Here is a 21,407-nt window from a genome sequence, read left to right on the forward strand (position 1 = left end):
AACTGCTGTAAATGGCAACCCTGGACTTTTCCTAACAAGTTTAATGCTCTCCTTTCCAGATCACTCAGTTTCAAAGGAAAGTTCTTTAATTTGGGCAATTTATCTTTTATTTGGACAATTTTGACCACTTGTCCCAATGGCGGCCACAGCCTAGATTGAAGTGAACAGTTTCTTCTCAAAACATAACGCTACAGTATATAGTCATTCACCACTAGCATAAGCTGGTGGGCGGGCTGCTATGGCCAAATGGAAAAATGTGTACATAGGGCCTGATTCAGACCCGCTCGTGAGCACATAGCACTCGCAAGCGGCTCGATGGTCTCCCGCTGCGCATGCGCATGCCGGAGCCGGCTTCGGCGTGGGCATGCGTGAGACCCAGCCAGCGACAGCCGTTCCGCCGCTACGGGTCTCGCACCAAACCGGGGCAGCTGTTGATTGTGATTGACAGCTTGCCCCGTTTTGGAGGCGGGCAGGGGGGGAGGCTGGCCAAACGGAGGCGTTCCCGAAGGAACACCTGCCATTTGGGGGCAGCCCCACCGTGATGTCAGTAGTGAGCTTCCGGCTCTATTCGAGCCGAAAGCTCACTGGGGCTTGCATGAACGAGACCCTACCACAAGGGTCTCGTCGCAAGCCGCGATGGTCGTGATCATCGCGACCATCACCTGGCCGCTCACTAAAGCTGTGGGTGGTCACTCACAGCTATGCGAGTGGCCAGGAGGCCGTCTTTAAAAAAAACAGGGACGCCCTGATTCAGAGCGAGCGCTCTTAAAGAGCGTCCGGCTCTGAATCAGGCCCTTAGGCTTTATATTAGTCTGTATACATTTTATATTTATGTGTTTTTACATAAAAAAATATATATTTCAATTTTATATACACAAATCACATAAATATAAATGTATATAGACTAATATACTGCGAATGATCGTTTCCGCATTATTTAAGTAAATACAGTATTTCATTGCTGAATAGAGCCCTTAGTGGCATGTGTTTTCACATGGATCTGATCACTGAGAACATTGATTTCTAAGGACAATGCTTTTATCCACACTGATATTTGTTTCAATATTCAGAGTTCAGGTCCAGCCAGTGCTTAAAAAAACATTATATTACCCATAGAGATCTATGATCCCAATGATTCAGTTTGCGTTGACCGTGCAGTGAATGCAGCTGAAGGCTGACTCCTGCCAGTGGAGATAAGCTGTGGTCAGATTTATAGTAAGTACGTACCCTAAAGGCCCCCAAACACCAGCGACTGATAAAACATGTTGAATTTCACTGATTTGCCGATTGCAATCAAAATATGAACGTGATCAGCAAATTGGGTATTTTTTACATGAGGATTTGCACCGACCCCCCCAACAGATCGCTATCATCGAGCTGCCTTGTCCAGCAATGACTGGATACATCTAATGCCTAGTCAGTATCAATCAACCTAATAGTCTACCCTGCACCTGGTATGTAGACAAGAAGCCGGCGGTCTAAATGCTGACCGCTGGCTTCCCGACAGTGAAATCCCTGCATGGGACTAATGATAGGTGTCTAAATACCGATGCCTATCATTAGCCCCATGCCATTAGCCCCATGCCAAAATCCCAACGCCTGGCATACCTACGTAGGTAAGCCGACGCCCGGCATACCGAATGTATGTAAGCCGCGGGGGTGGGTTAGGTTTAGAGACTTAGGGTCAGGCACCCCCCCCCCCGGGAGGGTTAGGATTAGGCTAGGGGAAGGGAGGGTTAGGGTCAGGCACCCCCGGGAGGGAGGTTAGGGTTGCACACTCCCCGGGAGGGTTAGGTTTAGGGTGCGGGGAGGGGGGTTAGTTTTAGGCACTTCTGGGGGGAGGTTAGGGTTAGGCACCCCTATGGGAGGGTTAGGGGGGGAGAGGGGTATGGATAGGGTACTTACCTGCCCTAACGGGATCGTCTCCCTTCGGGCTGCCGGTGTCGGGTTTTTATCCGCCGGGCTGATGTCCGGCGGTCATCCATACCGATCCCCGTACCCAGTAATGGAGCTGGCATCACTGTATCCCAGGAATAGTACATTGATGTTACCATTTTAACATAATTAATATCCACCTGCTAAAATCACCTTTACAACACAAAATCTGGTTTAATGCATTCTCTTATCTGCAATCATAAATTTTATACAAACTGAAATAAAGCAATTTAATAATAATAATTACATTTAGCTTCAACAGCATCGCTTACATTAACCTTGCGGGGATAGCATGGAAAAAGCAGGTGAGGTTGTCATGAAAATAAAGATACAAAAGCCAGCATCTGCCTGTATAATTTTCCTATTATGTCATTATAGGTGTCTTATTAAGGATTTTGAAAAGAGGCCATCAGTCATCCATCTGCTGGAGCATCCATTCATCAGACAGGCGCATGGTAAAGACATGGCCTTGCAGGAACAGCTGTCCAAACTCATCTGCACTCAACAGCAATCCGGCTCCATATCAAAAACAAGGTACAATTCCCTTTCCTGTTCTGCTGCCTAGAAAGATCGCAGAGCATTCAATTCCTTTTGCTATTGTACTGTATAATTGATCTATTTCTATACTAACTGGAATTATCCTTTGCTTAGAAAATATAGGGCCTGATTCAGAGATGTAGGATGTGCCGATATTTGTGCAGTTAAGCGGTTTACGGTAAACTGCGTATGCATCTAAATCGCACTGCGCATGTGTCATGTTACATTACCGCAGTCTATTCCAGCAACTATTTACTCGCAGTATGATTGTCAGTCAGGGAGTGTTTTGGGGAGGTAATGGGAGTGACAGCAATTGGGCGTCATGACCGTTCCGGGGGTGTCTCATCTAGCAAGCGCAAGACCGTATGCAAGGAAAATGGCTCCAGCACTTCCGTTCCCTAGGACATTCTGTGCGACTATAGGGTTACTCAGAAGACCGAAAGCTGCTAAAGAGGATGATCAAAGTAAAAACGTAGGCATATAACTTGTGTAAAGCTGTGTTTAAACTGGAGTCATTATTGTAAAAGCCATCATTTTGCTAAGTACACCTTTTGGAGAGTGCTCTAAGATGTGTCCTGCTTTACATTTCCCTCTGTCTAAGGGCCATGTTCAATTTGAGGCAAAAAGGCCGTTATTTTTCGCCTTTTTCAATTATCCCCATATTCAATTTCAAAGACTTTTCACCGGTGCGGAAAAGTCTTTGTTAAAAAACGGGGATAACTTTTCTCCATTTAATACATGGCGAAAAAAAGTGCAGAATTGGGGTTTAGGGGTGCAGGCTTTTACAAAATAGCCTGCACCCCTAGGAGTGTCCCCTAAAAGTTTTCTGTGTCAATTTTTAGAAAAAAAGTCCTCAGGACACCCCCAAAAATGCACTTTCATTTTGGGGGTAAAAAAAAAATATTAGGGACCAAAGTTTAAAGTAGCAAAATTGATTCAGGTGGTGTTCCCATGTATGCGGCAGGTGTTTTCTAGAATGCGGCTGGTAGCAGCAGGTGCATTTTTGAAGAGTTTTAAAAAATAGCTTTAGGGACTTAAAAATATGCTTACACCCATTTCCATGTACCCCAAATTTGATGGACATAGTTATTTAAAAAAAAAAAAAAAAAGATAAGTGCTATTCTTCACCCCTTCTTCACAGGCTCATTTATGCACCTGCCGTGGCTATTAAAAAAACCCGACTTACCTTCCGCAGGCCAAAACGGGGGTACCCATAGTGATCCCCCATGTCAGGACATCTTTAGGGGGGTGCCAGGATGATTTCCAGAAAATTGACAGGACTTTTCCAATACTTACCTTTCCGCCGGGTCCCATTTTCGCCAGATCCAAATTGAATACGGGGATAAGCGGGCACGCGCCCAATTCTTTATCCCAGGAAAAAACAGCTATGAAGGTGAAAAGTCCGACCTTGGACTTTTCACCTCAAATTGAATACGGGCCTAATACTCCCAGCAGTGGTGATTGGTGGCTATAGCTATGACTGGTTTGAAATTTACCACTGAAATTATTACAAACAATAAGTGACAATGAGGGTGTGATGCATAACGTATCGCACTCGGGATGCGATGCATACCGCCACTCTGCAAGCATTCTGGTGTTGATTACGCTGGTATGCATGAAGGAAAGTGGTAAGAGCGGTCCTTTGCGAATAAGGGACTTCCGGGTCTATGACCCAGGAGTCCCTCTGGCATCATTCTGTGCATGCTTCATCCCGCCCTGAGTGAGGACATATAATTTGGACAAGACAATGGTCAGGGAGGACTGCATGAAGATGGACGGATAATCATCATAGACGGGCAAATATCTACATTAGCATATGATAGCAAACAGGGTGCAGCAACCGGATGAAAAAGCGGCCGCAGTTGTGTCAATTTCAGAACAAGCACACCTGTACACCCTCATCATTCTCATCACCATGGGCAACAGAAATAGTTGCAAAGTTGACGCGTTTCATTTTATTTTTCAAACTGATGGTTTTTTTAATGTATTTTTGTGTTTCTTCCAAAAGAGATTATAATACATTTCCATATGCTGGATCAGGACTGAGAATGGGCTTGTTCCATGGAAATTTCGACTGTTTTGTCTGTTTTGGATGAGGATGTATCAGGACTACTTTTCTCTGATTCATTACCACTAACACTAGCATTGCTTCTTTCTACTTCAGGGTCCATAGGGGGTCCACAGGGTTGACCTTGGGGTATAGGTTGGGAACCAAATCCAGGCACCACGCAGTTAAAGCTTTTAGCTCCCAGGATGCACTGGGTCCACTCTCCTATAACCCCACCCCCAAGCCAGAGGCACCTCAGTTTAAGTTGGTGCCCGGCCGGAGTCGGGTCACCGTTAGCGCAGGGGGAGCTGATTAGCAGCCCCTAAGCTTTCTTTTATTTTTTTAGGGACAAAGTTTTTTCTAAGGACTTTGGACTCTTCGGAGCGGCAGCGTCGGACTGTCCATAGGACGTCTAAGCTGCCGCTACGTCACCCCACTGGCGCTGAGACGCCAGTACAGATCTGGGGATCTCAGCGGGACCCCAGAGCACCCAGGACTGCTGCCGGATCCACGGGGAGCAGGTAAGGTCGCGGATCACCGCTTGTGGTGATCCGCGCATTTCAAATGCAGTCCTGTACCTCCGGTCTCAGGGGACAGACCGGAGGCGCCGGCAGTGGCGGCGGGCCCCCCATACCCCGTGTGTCCACTAGACCACCAGGGACTTAACAATCGGCGCAGGGAGCCGGCGTCCCAGGGGTTAATAGCCAGCCAGGGGAGCAAGCCTTCCCTGTTACAGCGGCTCCTCCCCTCAACTCAGCGTGCCTTTCAGTGTCAAAAGTCTGGCGTCGCTGAACTGCTTCCTCTGCGGGCCGCGCTGCTTCTGAGGTCTCCAGTGGCCATCTTCTCTGTGGTGCAGCAGCAGATCTCCGGAGATGGCGTTTGGCTCAGTCCCCCTGCGTACCTCACCACTAGGTCAGTGTACATAGCACTGTAGCCTTCCCAGACACAGAATCTGGGCAGTTGAATGCAGTGACATTTTGCAGTATATTGTATGTCATGCTTATGTATGTATGTATGTATGTATGTATATATATACAGTATATATATATATATATGTCTGCATTGTATGTGACTTATGCTAGTGCTGACTGTCTGTACTTTATTCTCTCATCTGTCAGTGTATATCTATCCCTTTTCTTTACAATCTACCCTTACAGCTGTACTTAGGGTGGTTCTGAGACCTCACATTTATATACTTGTTAATATTTGTGAGGTTTGTCACATACTGTTGCGTGCTGCGCGTTGCCATATTTTAGATGGAACGGTGTGTTGCATACGCTGAAAATGGGTCCCTGCAGCTAATTTTGGCATCAGTCAGGACCAGTATAGCGCTGCTTGATATTTCCGCCATTGGTCAGATATCTCTGACCAGGAGATAGAGCACGATACTGCACCCATTTTACTATCTTGCAAGTCATGTGCTGCAGGTGTTAGTGCGGAGGATTTGACTCATAAAGGGTTATGTATGCAGCGCCATCTGGTGCCGGCCCCCTTTCACGACCCCCTTGGGTGGTTTGTTTTCTCGGGATCCTCTCAATTGCGGATCGCCGGGCGGGCCCCATTGTTGTACCTCACTTGGGGTTACTTCACCATACTGCCCTTTTCAGTTTAGGGTATCTCGCAGTTTCTTGCACTCTTCCCCTGTGACACAGACTACCGCTCCCTGCAGAGATTTTTCACAGTATATGAATTCCCCCTGGTGCCACAATAGTAGTCTGTCATTCCCCTTGCAGGGATTACTGCTACAGCCACCCTGGATGGATGTCGTTTTTCTACGAAACGCAAAGTGGCATGGTAGACGCCCTGTGGTTACTTCCCAGTTGGCTGTGCCGTGCACTGGATACTGTTTTGGGCTCTTTCCCTCTTACACGGGGGGAAGCCTATTTCTGGTATTATTATCCCTGTTTTAGGGCTAGTAGCAGGTCCATTCTGGTTAGAGTGAGTGTTGACCTGCACCTGTATCATACACCCTCAGTCTAACATGCCTTCGGGTTCCCTGTTGCTGACTAGTGGGTGGATCGCATGGTGGGACTCTGGCTGTTGCCAGATACGAGGTATTACAACAGTGTTTGGCCTCCTGTCCCAAATTTCCTGAGGGTCATCACGAGCCCCTCTTGGGGTGGATGGGCTTGTTACTCGTCTTATTACAGACTTTACTACACCTCCCACTCCTGCGTGGTCGGATTCTTCGGATCCGTAGGTGGTAACTCTGCCTGAAATCAGTATACTCGCTTTCAGGGGTTGTTACCCATCCTACCATGGCTATAGCATGGTTGGTTAATACTACTGCATACTGGGCTGATGCATTTGTAATGTTTTGTCCCCTCCAACACGTCTGGTGTTCAAATGTCTTTGGTCGCTCACGTAATATATGCAGTTGTCATAGGTGGAAATACCTTTATTGGATACCAGTCTCCTAACTTTCAGAGTTCCGGCTGCGACTGTATCCTCCGTAATACCCTATGACTGCGCTCTGGGAATCTAGAGGTGCAGATACCATCTATAGGGAAGATCTTGTTTGGTCCTGACCTTGACAAGATTGTAGTAACATTGGCAGTATTACTAACGACAAGTTTACCGCCTTCAGCTACGCCCACTCCAAGGCCTCAGACTAAGTCTGTTAAGTCTTTTTGTCCTCAGGGTCAGCCTAAAGGTCTGTTTCTTCCTAGACTGTCGGCCTCTACAATGGCCGCCATATCCAGTACCGAGCAGGCCTGGACTGCCAGCCGATCCTACTTCTGAACCTACGGATATATGTTCAGCAGGCCTACAACTGGGAGATACCGATTTTCTCAGTCCGCCCGGTACTAGTGTCAAGTTGCCGCGGCTACTTGGGTAGGAGGGTACACCCTCTCATTGCTCAGGCGGCCTCTTTACATGTGATGGTACACGTGCCCTTATTTAGACCCGAACATGGCCTTACAAATCCAGAAAGCTATGCACTCGTTGCGGTAGGCAGAGCTAATTAGGCCATCCCCACTATCTCAGTGAGAGACTGGTTGTTCTGCCTTCTTTCTGGTGCAGTGGCTGAATGGTCCTCTTTGGCCTATTCTCTGTCTAAATTCCCTGAACCAGTTCCTAAAGCTACCTGGGCTCAGGAGGAAATTCCTATGCTCCATCATATGATGTTTGGAACCTGGGGACTTTATGGTATCTCTGGATATACAGGACACATGCCTTCGGGTACTTATAGAGACTTTTCATCAGCATGGGCTAATGTTTGCTGTTTCACTTACAATTTTTCGGACTCTGCCTTTTGGGTCATGGTCATGACAGTGGCTTCCTTTTTAGCAACACTGTTTTTTGGGTGGCAATGACAAGTATGTCACACATTCGGACATTGGACCTGATTCAGACCCGCTCACGAGTGCTGAGCGCTTGCAAGCGTGTCGATGGTGCCCTAGTGCGCACCAAAGGGGGCGTGCTGTCGATGGTGAGTGACAGCACGCCCCCTTTGGTGAGGGTGCTGGGGGCGTGGATGCCCAGACGGAGGTGTTCCCACGGGAACGCCTACCGTCTGGGACCGGCCCCACTGACATCACTAGTGATAGAGCCAAAAGCACTCCTGGGCTTGTAGCAGCGAGACCCACCGCAGGGTCTCGTCGCAAGCCCAATGGTCGCGATGGTCTTGACCATCGCGACCATCTTTTTGGCCGCTCGCATAAGCTGTGGGTGGTCACCCACAACTATGCGAGCGGCCAGGAAGCCGCTCTAATAATAGGTAGGAGGGCCCTGATTCAGAGCAAGCGCTCTTGTCAGAGCGTCCGGCTCTGAATCAGGCCCATAGTCCGAGGGTTTCCTCCCGACCATCTCGGCAGTGTTCATTTCAGGAGCTCTCCATTGGGAAGCGGGATTCCTCAGACGTCACGACGTGCATCCCGGGGACTAGTGTCTTCCCCAAGAGAGGTTTCATCTCCTGGTGAGCAGGGGGGGCCCCCTGAGGTGACCCTCATGGCCTTCTGAATTTATCACACTATGGTGTACAGTCCAGCTCTGGGAATTCTGAAGCAACCTTCAGTGACTCTTTGTCGGTGAAGTGGTCCTTCCACTTTGTGTACCTGTTTTCTCCGGTCTCCCTTCTTCCTCGAGGTCTTTGGAAGTGTTTCAATCGAGACGGAGATGCTTTCCTGCTGGTGGCTCCTGATGTCAGGGGTACTTGGATTTTCGGAGTCTCTCCATCGATACTCCATTCCTGATGCTTCACTGCCCGGGCCTGTTGTTTCAGGGTCCTTGGTTTTGCCTTGGACCTGGGTCATTTGTCTTTGACTGCGTCCCTACAGTGGTCTTACGGCTTCCCTGGCTTTGTCATCATTGGAATGATTAGAGCACATAGATCAGCTTTTGCTGGGACCTACCACAAACTGTGGCAGCCATAATTCTTATGGTATTGTACCTGTCGATACCATCCTCCGGTGTCCAGGATTTCCATATATTCTGGCATTCCTTCCAGCTGGCTTGGGTCTCACCCTCAGCCTGGCCTTCCTGACAGTGCGGATCTCTACACTGTCAGTATGGTTAAGATATGGAATTTCTCCACTCTGGTATCCAGTTCATCCTTTGGAGTGTTTTCTGGATTATGCCTCCATTTGTCCTCCCTAGGGGCTCCTTGGGAGTTAGCAGTGGTTCTTCATTCCTTCCGGGGACAGTCAATGGAACCGCTGGTTGCGATAGCCATTACATGGTCTATTGCTTAGGCTCTCTCTTTCTCTCAGGGTGTTTATATCAACCAGGAGAGTGTCTGAATTGGGAGCGTTCTCATGTGGCTCCCTCTTCTGGAGGTCATCATGTCAGGGTGTAAGTTACTCTCGCCCTGTGTTTCTTCTTAAAGTGGTTTTTAGGTTCTATATTATTCTGGAACTTATGGTACGGCCATTCAGTCCCCACTCCTCTCGGCTGGTGTGGCCTCATTGACTGTGGTCCGGCCTCTTTGGATTTCTGTGATCCGTTCAAGTTCCTTAGGGAAGTCGGACTCCTTATTTGTGGTCTGAGATTTCTGGTTTTCACAGGAAAGGATGGCCGGCCTATAACCAAATGTTGGCTGGATGGCCTCTTATGTCTTCCTCAGGGGCCTACCCATGGGTAGGCCTTTCTGTTGTTGATGCTTGTTTTTTCTCGGGCCATGTAACCCTCATGGGCGGCTCGCTATGGTGCCTCGGCTGTTTTGCCTTACTAGGTGGCCACGTGGTCTTCAGTCCACACCTTTTTAAGGTTCTAGGCATTGGTTTCCTTTGCCTCTCAGGATGCTTCCTTTTTGGTGATGGATTCTCCTCTCAGCACAGGAGTATCCCCACCCTTGGTTGAACTGCTTTGGGACATCCCCAGTGTCAACCCTGTGGACCCCCTATGGACCCTGAAGTAGAAAACAAGAGATATGGTAAGAACTTATCTTTGTTATCTCTGTTTATACGAAGTCCATAGGGTCCACAGGGCGCAAGCCCTGACAGTCCTGGCTTCTTATGGGCGGTGTTACTGGTCGCCGGTTTCCCGTCTCCTTCTCTGAGAGTATGGTTATTGAGTGTTCCAGTTTTCTCTATCTTTTTCTCTCCTCCTCCGGCCTTTGGCTACTTACAAACTGAGGTGCCTCTGGCTTGGGGGCGGGGTTATAGGGAGAGTGGACCCGGTGCATCCTGGGAGAAATGCTTTAACTGCGTGGTGCCCGGATTTCGTTCCCAACCTATACCCCAAGGTCAACCCTGTGGACCCTATGGACTTCGTAGAAACATAGATAACAAAGGTAAGTTCTTACCATATCTCTTGTTTTTCCTGTGTAAGGTATTTAACCATACTGGGTTTGTGTGCATACATTTGCACTAGTACCATGCCAGAAAATCAGCTTATCACTAGGTGGTAAGGTTTTGTCTTTATGTGACCGTCTTTGAGGATGAAATGAGAGTATGAGCCAAATGTAATAGGGTGAGAGTTTAGCAGTCACTATTGGGTTATCAATTGCACATGGAGCAAAAGGGAATATGACTATTACAACAGTCAGAGGGAAAAATACTGATGATCACCACAAGTCACAATCACATATAGCAGCATTCACAGTTGGTTTCCTTAGAACAGATGAGAGAATGATTGAGAGAAGAAATACATGTTCCTTAAATAAGACTATAGATGGGACGTTTACAACTCTTAACTAAATTATGTGTAAATCTGGAAAGTTTTGTGAAATGCTGACATTTATGCCACTTTCAGAAATGGCCGCCTTGATTCATTAAGTTTTAACTATTGGAATTACCAGGGCTAATCTGATTGCATAGACTGTCACACTGTCATGATACATGTATTTTTAACAGGTGTCTGCAATTAATCAATTTATTTGGTCAACCTAGACAGGACAGTCCCGGAGGGCTGATGAGCTTCCTCAGTAGACACAGGGGGTCTGATTCAGTGTTGATGACGGGCACAAGTGGACAATTTTTTTCAGTCTTCGCACTGCGATGATTACCGTTGAAAGCCACAGAATGAATTTGCAGACTCTGGGCCTGATTCAGAGCCGGACGCTATTTGCGCTCGCAGGGTAGCCTGCAATTTCGTTCACACACTCAGGGCACACTTAAGGGCATATTCAATTGCGGTCAAGGTAAAAAACCTTGCGCCCCTCGCGCCCAAATGTGGAATAACGCAGATGTGCGCACTCCTTACCCACGGTATTCAATTTAAAAAAAAAGGCACACTGGGTTTTCAGCACTGATAACCCCGCGGTGTGAGGGAAAAAAATAAATAAATACTCACCGGTCCGGTGGTCTCCACAGATCCCGGTCATCTCCTCTCCATCTTTGCACTGGGGTGGAGGCTGCTGTGAGGGTAGGGGGCTGCTCACACATAATTACACATACTACACACACTGACACAACATAATTACACACACCGCTACTGCAGGAGACCTGGGCCCTCATTCAGAGCCGTACGCTCTGAGCAGAGCGCACGCTCTGAATGAGGGCCGGCCTCCATAACTATGGAGCGTCCTCCTGGATGCTCGTATAGCTGTGGGTCACCACCCACAGCCTATATGAGCATGCAGTTTGATGGCCGCGATGGTCGTGACCATCGCGACCATCGAAACTGCGAGCCGGAGCCTGCGGTTGAGGTTTTCAACCGCAAGGCCCGGAGTGATTTTGGCTCTATCAGAGCCAAAATCACTCCCACTGACATCACTAGTGATGTCAGTGGGCCGGCTTCTGACGGGAGGCGTTCCCTTAGGAACGCCCCCGTCAGGGAGGCACGCCCCCGGCACGCCCACCAAAGGGGACGTGCTGTCAATCAATATCAACAGCACGCCCCCTTTGATCAGACACAACGAGCGAAGGAAAGTCTTTCGCTCGTCGCGTCTGGCGCATGCGCATGACGGAGCTCCCTCCATCGTGCGCATGCTCAGTGCAGAACATCGACCCACTTGCGAGCGGACAGCCGCTCGCGAGTGGGTCTGAATCAGGGCCCTGGTCCAGACGCTGGAGGAAGAAGACACCTCTTCGGAAGGTGAGTATTTACTGACTAATTAAGCTAATTGGAAACTTCCAATTGCTTAATTAGTCATTAGGAGGGTGTCGCTGGTTGCTGGTCCCAGTGCATTTCCTGACCATTTTCCTTAAAAATATGGATTTCAGGAAAAATTGGTCGTGCTCGGGAGGTGCGCAAAAAAACCTCCTGGCGCTCAAAAAATAAAAAACCCTGCACCTAATCCCTAAACCTAACAGGGTTGTATAATAGGTTTCGAGTATTCAGAAGCAGTGAGATTTCGGCCATCTCAATTTGCAGATTTAAAGCAGTAATAATTAATCATTGAAATGCCAAAAACAGGATGGTTTTGTCATTTAAATTATTGCTGCTTTATATCTGCAGTCAAGATTGCTGGAATCGCGCGGCTTCTTAACCGATGAAGCCTATTACACAATCCCCTGTATGTCTTGACAATTAAGTGGTTAAATCAGTGCACCCATTGCCTACACACAATGAAGGCGGACGTTTTGTGGACGGCTCTAATATTCATTAGAATGCAGCATATCAATTTACTAGATATTAGTGCCTTTAATTTGCGATCATGCCTTAGTATCATTGTTAGTATCTAGTGGATTGATAGGCTGTGTTCTCATGAATATCAATTCAAGCCACACAATGCTTATACATAAACTTTGACATTATTTTTTTTTTATATATATTCAAAGTAATCTAGTACTATGGAATTGTGTCTTAGATTTGCTTATAGTCATAAGAGCTAACAATAGATAAACTTCATCAGACAAATATAATGAACAGTTTTAAAATGTATTCAGCATTTTGGCTTCATGTGGTACCGGAAAAGAGGCTGCTGTTCTGTCTTCTACCAGAGGGTGGCAGGAGACCACTTCTAAAGTGAAGCTTTTATGTAAATGACTCATTGCATGACTGAGCACCAAACAACCCTTGCAGATAATGTATCAACATCCATTTCTGCTATGGGCGTAATTAGCAGCCTGTCCCCCGCTCATAACTATATGTTGCACACAGCTTAGTCATAATGTATATTACATAGCCTGCATACACTGCATCATATGAGAATGGACATACAGTACATTTCCTTTATATTTTAGATTACAAAGTACATTTTTTGCTTGCAGTCTTGTTTACAGGTAGGGTTAAATATTTTGGAGACAAGATGGGAATAAAATGCAGGTGGCCGGGAACGCAAACTTGCCAACTCTCCCTGATTGTCAGGGAGACTCCGTGAAATGCTAATAATCTCTCTGTCTCCCTGAAGAGTCCAGCAATCTCCCTTATTGCACTTTACCCCCATTATGTAGCTGTTATATAGAAAAAAAACCCAGAGCTATATACATTCAAATGGGATCATTAGTATAATTTCCCTGCATTGGTAAAATAAGGCACAATGGGTCAGATGTATGAAGCTCTGGAATGTGATAAAGTGCAAAGTTATAAACGACCAACCAATCAGCTCCCAACTGTCATGTTACAGGCTGTGTTTGAAAAATGACAGTTGAGAGCTGATTGGTTGGTCGTTTATCACTCTCCACTATTTCACTTCCCAGAGTTTCATACATCTGCCCCAATGATCCCTATGGCTACATGCAGAGCCGTAACTAGACTTTTTGGTGCCCTGTGCCAGAAAGAGCATTGGCGCCCCCCTCATTTTTCTAAGGAACATAATGCACCCAAAAAAGGGCCATGGGGAAGGTCGAGGGAAGAGATAGGGGAGGCCAATAGATGCTAGGGATGAAATAAGAGGAAGCTACAAGCAAGAATGATAATAAACAGAAATTTGACAGGCCCAAACAGCGCCCCAACAGCGCCCTTGACCTGTGGTGCCCTGTGCGATGGCACCGGCCGCACTACCCTAGCTACGGCCCTGGCTACATGCATTTTCTAAAAAGTATCAGAGTCTTTTCATCAATAAGTAGATCTTACTGACTGCTTTGGGGCTCATTTACATTTGGATGTCAGGTAAGTCAGATTTATGACACGCCCCTCAGATGTAGCAGTACACGCCCACTTTACCGCCGCGCTGATAGGTGTTGCTTTCCCAATCTCCCTGAAATGCTTTATCAAAAGTAGGCAAGTATGCGGGAACACCACCTAATTTTCGGGAGCTTCCCGGCCATTGCGGGACAGTCGGCCAGTATGGTTTACAATGCGCATCACAGACACTTACTTTATCCGTTCTTAATCATTTTTTATTTGCTACAGGCGCATTCGATAATACAGTAAGAATCTATAAATCTGCTGAAACCTCTCTAAAACAGCTGAATAAACTCCCCGTCTCATATCAGCGGTATCATATGCATGTGCGATAAATAAGCACCAATCAGCGTCAGTGAAGTGTTTGTAATTAGCCACTCAGAACTGGTTTGCCTGTGCTGGGGATCATTGTCATCATTCACCAGCAAATAAGGTCTTCCTCAGGCACATATGTGTCTGTGTCTCGGTGTATCCACAATTGCATGAACATGCCCTTATTGTTTGTAGCCTACATTAGAGTCCCACACCCTCCCTGTGCATTCAGCAGTGTCAGAATCACACAAACATGAATGGGAGCATATGCGGTTGCTCGCTGTTCTGGCCACGCTCAGATCTATGCCATGCTGCGAGATATGGTATACCAACTGGCAAAGTACTGCATCAGCTCTCGTCACCAAGCCGTCTGTGTGCTCAGATCCACTCTGATTCTACAAGAGCAGCCAAATCCCACTTTATGACAACTCTGTGCACCACCTTGCTACAGAAGGCTATAGGCAATACTATCAGTAAATCAATGATAATAGCAGGGGTTAAAGTGAACTGGAACGGGGTGGAACTGAGTTCCATTACCTCTAATGGTAGGTGGAACTAGTTCCACCTCCACCACATCCCTGCACAGAAGTCCCACAGACAGAGAGCCACTCTGGCGGCGGCCTCCAACCCCTCCTCCGTTTCCGGCTCCATGTTCCGCCTCCTCCTCCACCAGCCACGAAGAGCAGCAGGTACCAGGGCAGGCACGAAGACACAGACACGAAGGTAAGCTGCTGATAGAGGGTCCCGGGAGGTGTGTATGGGGGGGGAATAAGCTGCTTGTGGGAGAGGAGACACAGGGGTTGGGAGCTGCTGCTAGAGGGACACGGTGGGGATAAGCTGCTGGTGGGAGAGAAGACACAGGTGCAAGGAGCTGCTGCTGGGGGACATGGGGCAGGGAGCTAATGGTGGGGGGCGCAGGGGAAGGGACCTGCTGGAAGTACACAAGGGGGTAAGCTGGAGAGACACAGGGGGGTAGTGTTGGAGTGAAGACACGGGAATTGCGCTGGTGGGCTGATGCTTTTGAAACACAGGTAGATGGTGCTGAAGAGACAGTGGGGAGATGGAGTTGGAGAGATGCACGAGGGATGTAGCTGGTGAGACACAAGGGGGATGAAGCCTGTGAGAGGAAGGAGGGATGGCCCTGATGAGTAGCAGGGGGGGGTGTTGGCACTGTAGAGTTGCAGGGGGATGATGCTGGAGAAACGTAGGAGTATGTTGTCTCTCCAGGATGTTTATTCAGGGAAGTTCACATTTTGCTCTACCCCCAAAACGTATATTACTAATATACACTGTCAAAGCTGCTGGGGGCCTAGGCCATTCACTTTACAGTTTCCTATACACAACAGTAGTTAACGTGGGCCAGAACGGGAACCAGTTCCGCCTCCAGCCCACTTTTTTTTTTTTTTTTAATAGGGGCCCCCACATGTTTGTTGCCCAGGGGACCCCACAGACCTTAATCTGTCCCTCTATCTATCTATCTATCTATCTATCTATCTATCTATCTATCTGTGATCTATCAGTTTGTCTGTCTACCTGTTTGTATGTCTGTTTATCTATCTATATTTGTGTATCATCATTACTGTTTAATGATGTATAACAGCTGCATGTAATCCACAATTAAATATCATTCTCACTGTAGTATTGTTATTATTATCATTAATATTATACTTATAACAAAATTAATTATTTTGCTATTATTATTATTATCACTATTTGTTAAACTCTAATCCTATTTACATGCATATTTAGCTTTATTTGGATTTTTATTATTTATCTGGAATCAGGTCCCTGTCTATTTTATTAAATCAGTTTATTCCAGTTTTATATTTTATTCTATAATATTTCATTCCATATAATTTTACATTATTTTTATCTCAATTTAAATCTGTCATCACCATTATTGCTTCACTTTGTAATGTGATTTACAGCATTAACTTACTCTATACTTGTGTTTATGCAACTGATATCTTCCTTATAAGTACATATAATTATTTTGCATTTAAATAGACACACTGCTTAAAACACACTACAATTCCAGTACCATTACCCTACATACTCAGCCAGATCACATCAACACGGCCAACACCATTCCTAATGGAGAAAGATAAAATTGTGAGTGTTAAAGTACCAACCAATCAGCTCCTAACTGTCATTTTTTTAAATACAGCCTGTAAAATGTAAGTTAGAAGCTGATTGGTTAGTACTTTATCTCTCACAATTTTATCTCTCTCCAATCTTTGATAAATACCCCTGGCTGGACACAGCAGCTCACCAATCCAGTACTGAGTAATAAACACATTTCTAGGAAAATTTTGGCCAATGCAATAAAACCTTTAAAACACACAAAACTGATCTAATAAAAACAGTCCAAGTGTAGATGCAGACTAAAGCTGGGTACACACTGAACGATGTGGTTACCCAGCGATGTTGCTGACGAACCCAGCGCCGTCGGGCTGACATATCGGGCCTACACACTGGGCAATCCCCCCCCCAAATAGCGCTGCATGCAGTGGTCAAAGTGGACATTTTTAAGTGGGGGTATGGAAATAACAAGGGGGCTTTACTTTGGTAAGCCTAATGCTGATTAAATGATGATCATTCGCTCCTGGATGTGGTTGTAATTAGCAGCTTTCTTATAAATGGTCAGACACCTGGCCAATTAACAGTTCAATCAAATAAAAGAAGCGATGTATAAACTAAAATAAAATAAAATAAAGTGAGATGGAATATAAAATGTGGTTGGATAATGTACCAGCAGAGGTGAGACAAACAAACAACACTCAATACATACAATGTCACAATAGATGTTTATAGCGCTTTCTGTGAAGGGTTAATAGTCCTGGAAATCAGTGGTACCCGTGACTGCGCGGCGGTATATACAGGGTGTAAGTACTGACCCTACCTTTCCCTATGCTCCTCCGTGCGGGGCTAGCTTGGTCCGGGCTGCTGCTGCTCAGTCAGCTGTTCGTCTGCTCCACTCACCGTTGGTGAAGTACACGATGCGTCGGGGCTGAAGGTGTAGGTGTAGTTTAGATACTGGAATGTCCATGCGGACTCCAGTATGTGGGCCGCACAATCAGGAAGTCTAAAACAAGGATTGGGGAACATATTTATAATATACAGAAAGGGGTAACAACACACAGTGTCTCCAACCACTTTTTGACACACCACCAGAAAAATCCTAAAGGAATGAAGTTCATGGCAATCAAGAAAATACTGAAAGACTGGCGAGGTCGTCAATATTTGGAAAAAATCTCAAGGTCCGAAACAGAATGGATCTATCAAATTGGAACATTACATCCTAAAGGATTAAATATAGACTTCGATTTAGGAGCATTTCTGAGACTATGACCAAAATCTCATACAATGTATATGTACAGCATTATACATATTTATGTATATTTGTTTCATTTTATTCTTATTTTTATTTTTATATTTTTTATTTTTCATTTTTATTTAGATTTTTATTCTAATACCCTTTATTCTACTCATTCTAAACATTGTCCCAATATTTTTGCAACATTTGACACAATCCAGCATGAGGTGTATTAACAAGAAACATTCTACTGACAAAATAACATAAATGTGTTTGCTAGCAATCTGTTAAGGAGAATATATTACTTCAAAGCACTTTCATTTTAAAACAACCATTTATTTTTAACCAACATTCTTACCATTTGCATTAATGAAATATATTTTATAGCATACACACACCCAAGGATGTGCAATAACTCAGCCCCTTTCTCCGATATCCAGCTAGAAGGCTTGTTTGATTGACATAACACACAAGCCAATCAGCATGTTAACAACAGGTTAAAAGAAGAACAAGTGCAATCCTGAAGCACCTTGACAAAGTCCGAAAGGATGAAACGCGTTGGTGTCCACAACCCGATTGACGTCACCAGCCAGTGAGCGCGGTAAATGAACTCCACAGGGAAGCGGTGGCCGGCTTACAGATGGTCACAGGAATACTACAGAAGGAGGCTGCCCCGACGCATCGTGTACTTCACCAACGGTGAGTGGAGCAGACGAACAGCTGACTGAACAGCAGCAGCCCGGACTAAGCTAACCCCGCACGGAGGAGCATAGGGAAAGGTAGGGTCAGTACTTACACCCTGTATATACCGCCGCGCAGTCACGGGTACCACTGATTCACTGATTTCCAGGACTATTAACCCTTCACAGAACGCGCTATAAACATCTATTGTGACATTGTATGTATTGAGTGTTGTTTGTTTGACTCACCTCTGCTGGTACATTATCCCACCACATTTTATATTCCATCTCACTTTATTTTATTTTAGTTTATACAGCGCTTCTTTTATTTGATTGAAGCCTAATGCTGAGCCCCCTGATATTTTCTTACCCCCACTTCCTCCCCTCACAGCACACCTCCTCACAGCGCACCTTACACCACCCAATGCCACATACCTGCCCAGTGCACCGCTCCGCTCCGCGGAGCCAAATTTAAACGGAAGCCCACAGCCGCTTGTTGACTGGCGCTGGGACAGTGACAATCCCAGCGCAGGTCTCCGAAATGAAGTGCCGGTATGACATACCGTTTCATACCGGCACACTTCGAGCACTGGCTGCATGGAATCGTCAGACACATCGGGCCAATTGTAATAGGGTGAGAGTTTACAAAATGTGAGAGAAAACTGTTGCATTTTTAAACTCAGCCAATGTACTAAAGTCACAGAACATGGAAACTTGCTTGTTATTCAGACTGAAAAAACTCTCAAGATTTAAACTCTCATCCAGGTGTTTCCTGTTTTGAAAATACAACTCGATCAATGTGTAAAGCACTATACACACACAACGATTTAGTACATGAACGATTTTAGTAAACATATTTAGTTCATTTTTTCAAGGGAAAAATTAACGAAAATCGTTTGCTAAAATCGTTCATTTACTAAATGTAATGAACGATTTTTTTGAACTACAAACGATTTTTGCATATTCCCTTACTGAAAATCGTTGAGTTGGTCAGTCTGACTGAACTACAAACGTGAACGCGCATGAACGATGATTGTTCATCGTTTTAACTCAGAAAGTGAAAGATTTTTTCAACGATTGAACGATAAATGATATCGTTATCGATAATCGTTCAAAAAATCGTTGTGTGTGTGTATGCACCTTTAGTGTGAGAGTTTTACTACTAAACTCTCACATTTTCTAAACTCTTACCTTATTACATTTGGCCCATCGTCTGACCTTACATGCTGCACATAACATCAGGCGACGAGGCTGACGACCCCATGGGAGCGCGCACTACACTATGTAGTGCATACACACTACACATGTTTAATGATGTGTCGGAATCGGCCAAATCATTAAAGATATTGGGCCTGATTCAGAGCCGTTCGCTATTTGTGGTCGTTCGTTCAAAAACAAGGGGTGGCTATTCAAATGATCCGTTCGCAAATTGCAGTCTGTTCCCACCTCTAAGTCTGAACGAGCGAGCAAAACATACGCTCGTTTATTTGATAAAAACGCCCCCTGGCCGCACGCACCATACGTCATGTCCGCTATTTATTAGATTAATCGAGTACATCGTACAGCGTATGAACTGCTCGCTATTCTTGTGGTTGGTGTTTTCAACCGCTATTTTGCGAGCAGTTCTGAGTTAAAAAAAACCAAGTGACGTGGTCAATGACGCTGCTGTATTAATTATGCACTCCCTTAAAACGCCCGTTTTGACCTTTAAGCACGCCTGCGTTCGGATCTCCACTCCCCGTTTTCAAGCACCTTCCCCTGTTACCACCCACATACGCCTCATTCTGTCACTCAAAATAGCAGGCCCTCGCTATATTGCGTACCAACGATTTTCGGCCGCACTGACTGGTTCGCGCATGCGTACTAAAAACCGTACGCATGCGCAGATGTGCGAACATCGCTCGGAACGAGCGTACTGCCGCTAGCGAGTGGCTCTGAATGAGGGCCTTTGTGTATTGTGTAAGGGCCTAAACTGTATCATTTCAACATTTACCGAAACCGTGATGCGGATCTGCCTTTAAATTTACTTTAACGTAGGGGCAATTACGCAAATGGAAACATTATGCAAGTCCGAAACTTTTTCATTTTCTTAAATGACCTTTATTATTAGCAATAAAACTTCCAGTAAAATATCTTTAACAGAAACTGGGATTCCAAAATAATTGTCTATTTGTCTGTGTTTTTATCATACATGCAAATCTGTATGACTTGAAGCCGTACTGCCTGCCTCTCCCCCTCTCCCCCCTTCTGAACACGTAAGTGGCATCACCCCTGTAAATATCAGTGATCAGGATGGAGCAGCGGGTACAGCTGCAGGAGTGTATGATGTATTTTGCTAGGAGAGAATTTCCTCCATGTCTGCTGCGTTGGCCTCATTATCATATCGCAAGATGCAGCAGTTGATTGAAGCAGTGAAGCAGACATGCATGGGGCTATTTGTCAAGCAAGACTAAAGGGCACCGGAAGCAAGAGTCACTTAATGGAAGCTGTGCTTGTTACTAATGGTTTTCTACGCACTTTTGTGCACTGCGTGACACTAAACTGCAGGCAGCTTTCATCTATGCAAATGTGCTCAGTGTATGTAAATTTGCATTTCCGTTCTGAAATCACAGTTCTGCAGATGCTTTCTCAACGTTATTTTTTTACCTCCTCGTGACAACGAAAATGTTCTTTTTGTGTCTATTTGTTACATAAACAACATTTATACTACAGATGGGTCTTTTATTTTATAGAATATTATATTATATAAATATATTTATATTTTAAGTCAATCAAATTCAGATGAAAATATATATTTTTAAGATTCTGCTTACTATTAATACCATAGCATAAGGGGCGTTTTCACTGCAGAAAGCTTTTCCTTTATAATGACACATTACTATGAATAGGGAAAGGTTTTCTCATGGAAACCCTGCTGCATTATGCATCATTATTATCTCTTCTTTATAAAGAGCCACAAAGTGTCTCAGCACCCTACAAAGGGTAAAAGTAAAAACATAACCGCATTACAGGGCATGTCTTTATAATAAGCAAGAAAGCTGTCTATCTGTCTGTCTTTTTGCCCTTTATACATGTTCACCAAATTTGGCATGTTGGTGTAGTTTGACTAAGATTAGGTTTTTGCCTA

At 45.5% G+C, this 21,407-nt stretch overlaps 1 protein-coding gene across 1 annotated transcript in view; it reads left to right on the plus strand.

Moving 5' to 3' along the window:
• MYO3B (myosin IIIB) overlaps positions 1 to 21,407 on the plus strand; it is a 420,510-nt gene that overhangs the window by 83,927 nt on the left and 315,176 nt on the right. The window contains exon 4 of the mRNA XM_088474539.1: positions 2,314 to 2,469. Coding sequence (XP_088330665.1) covers positions 2,314 to 2,469 — 156 coding nt within the window. The remainder of the gene's footprint in view (positions 1 to 2,313; positions 2,470 to 21,407) is intronic.

Source organism: Taudactylus pleione, unplaced genomic scaffold, assembly GCF_031769625.1.
Source record: "Taudactylus pleione unplaced genomic scaffold, aTauple2 ptg000004l, whole genome shotgun sequence".
In the NCBI taxonomy this organism is placed as follows: Eukaryota; Metazoa; Chordata; class Amphibia; order Anura; family Myobatrachidae; genus Taudactylus; species Taudactylus pleione.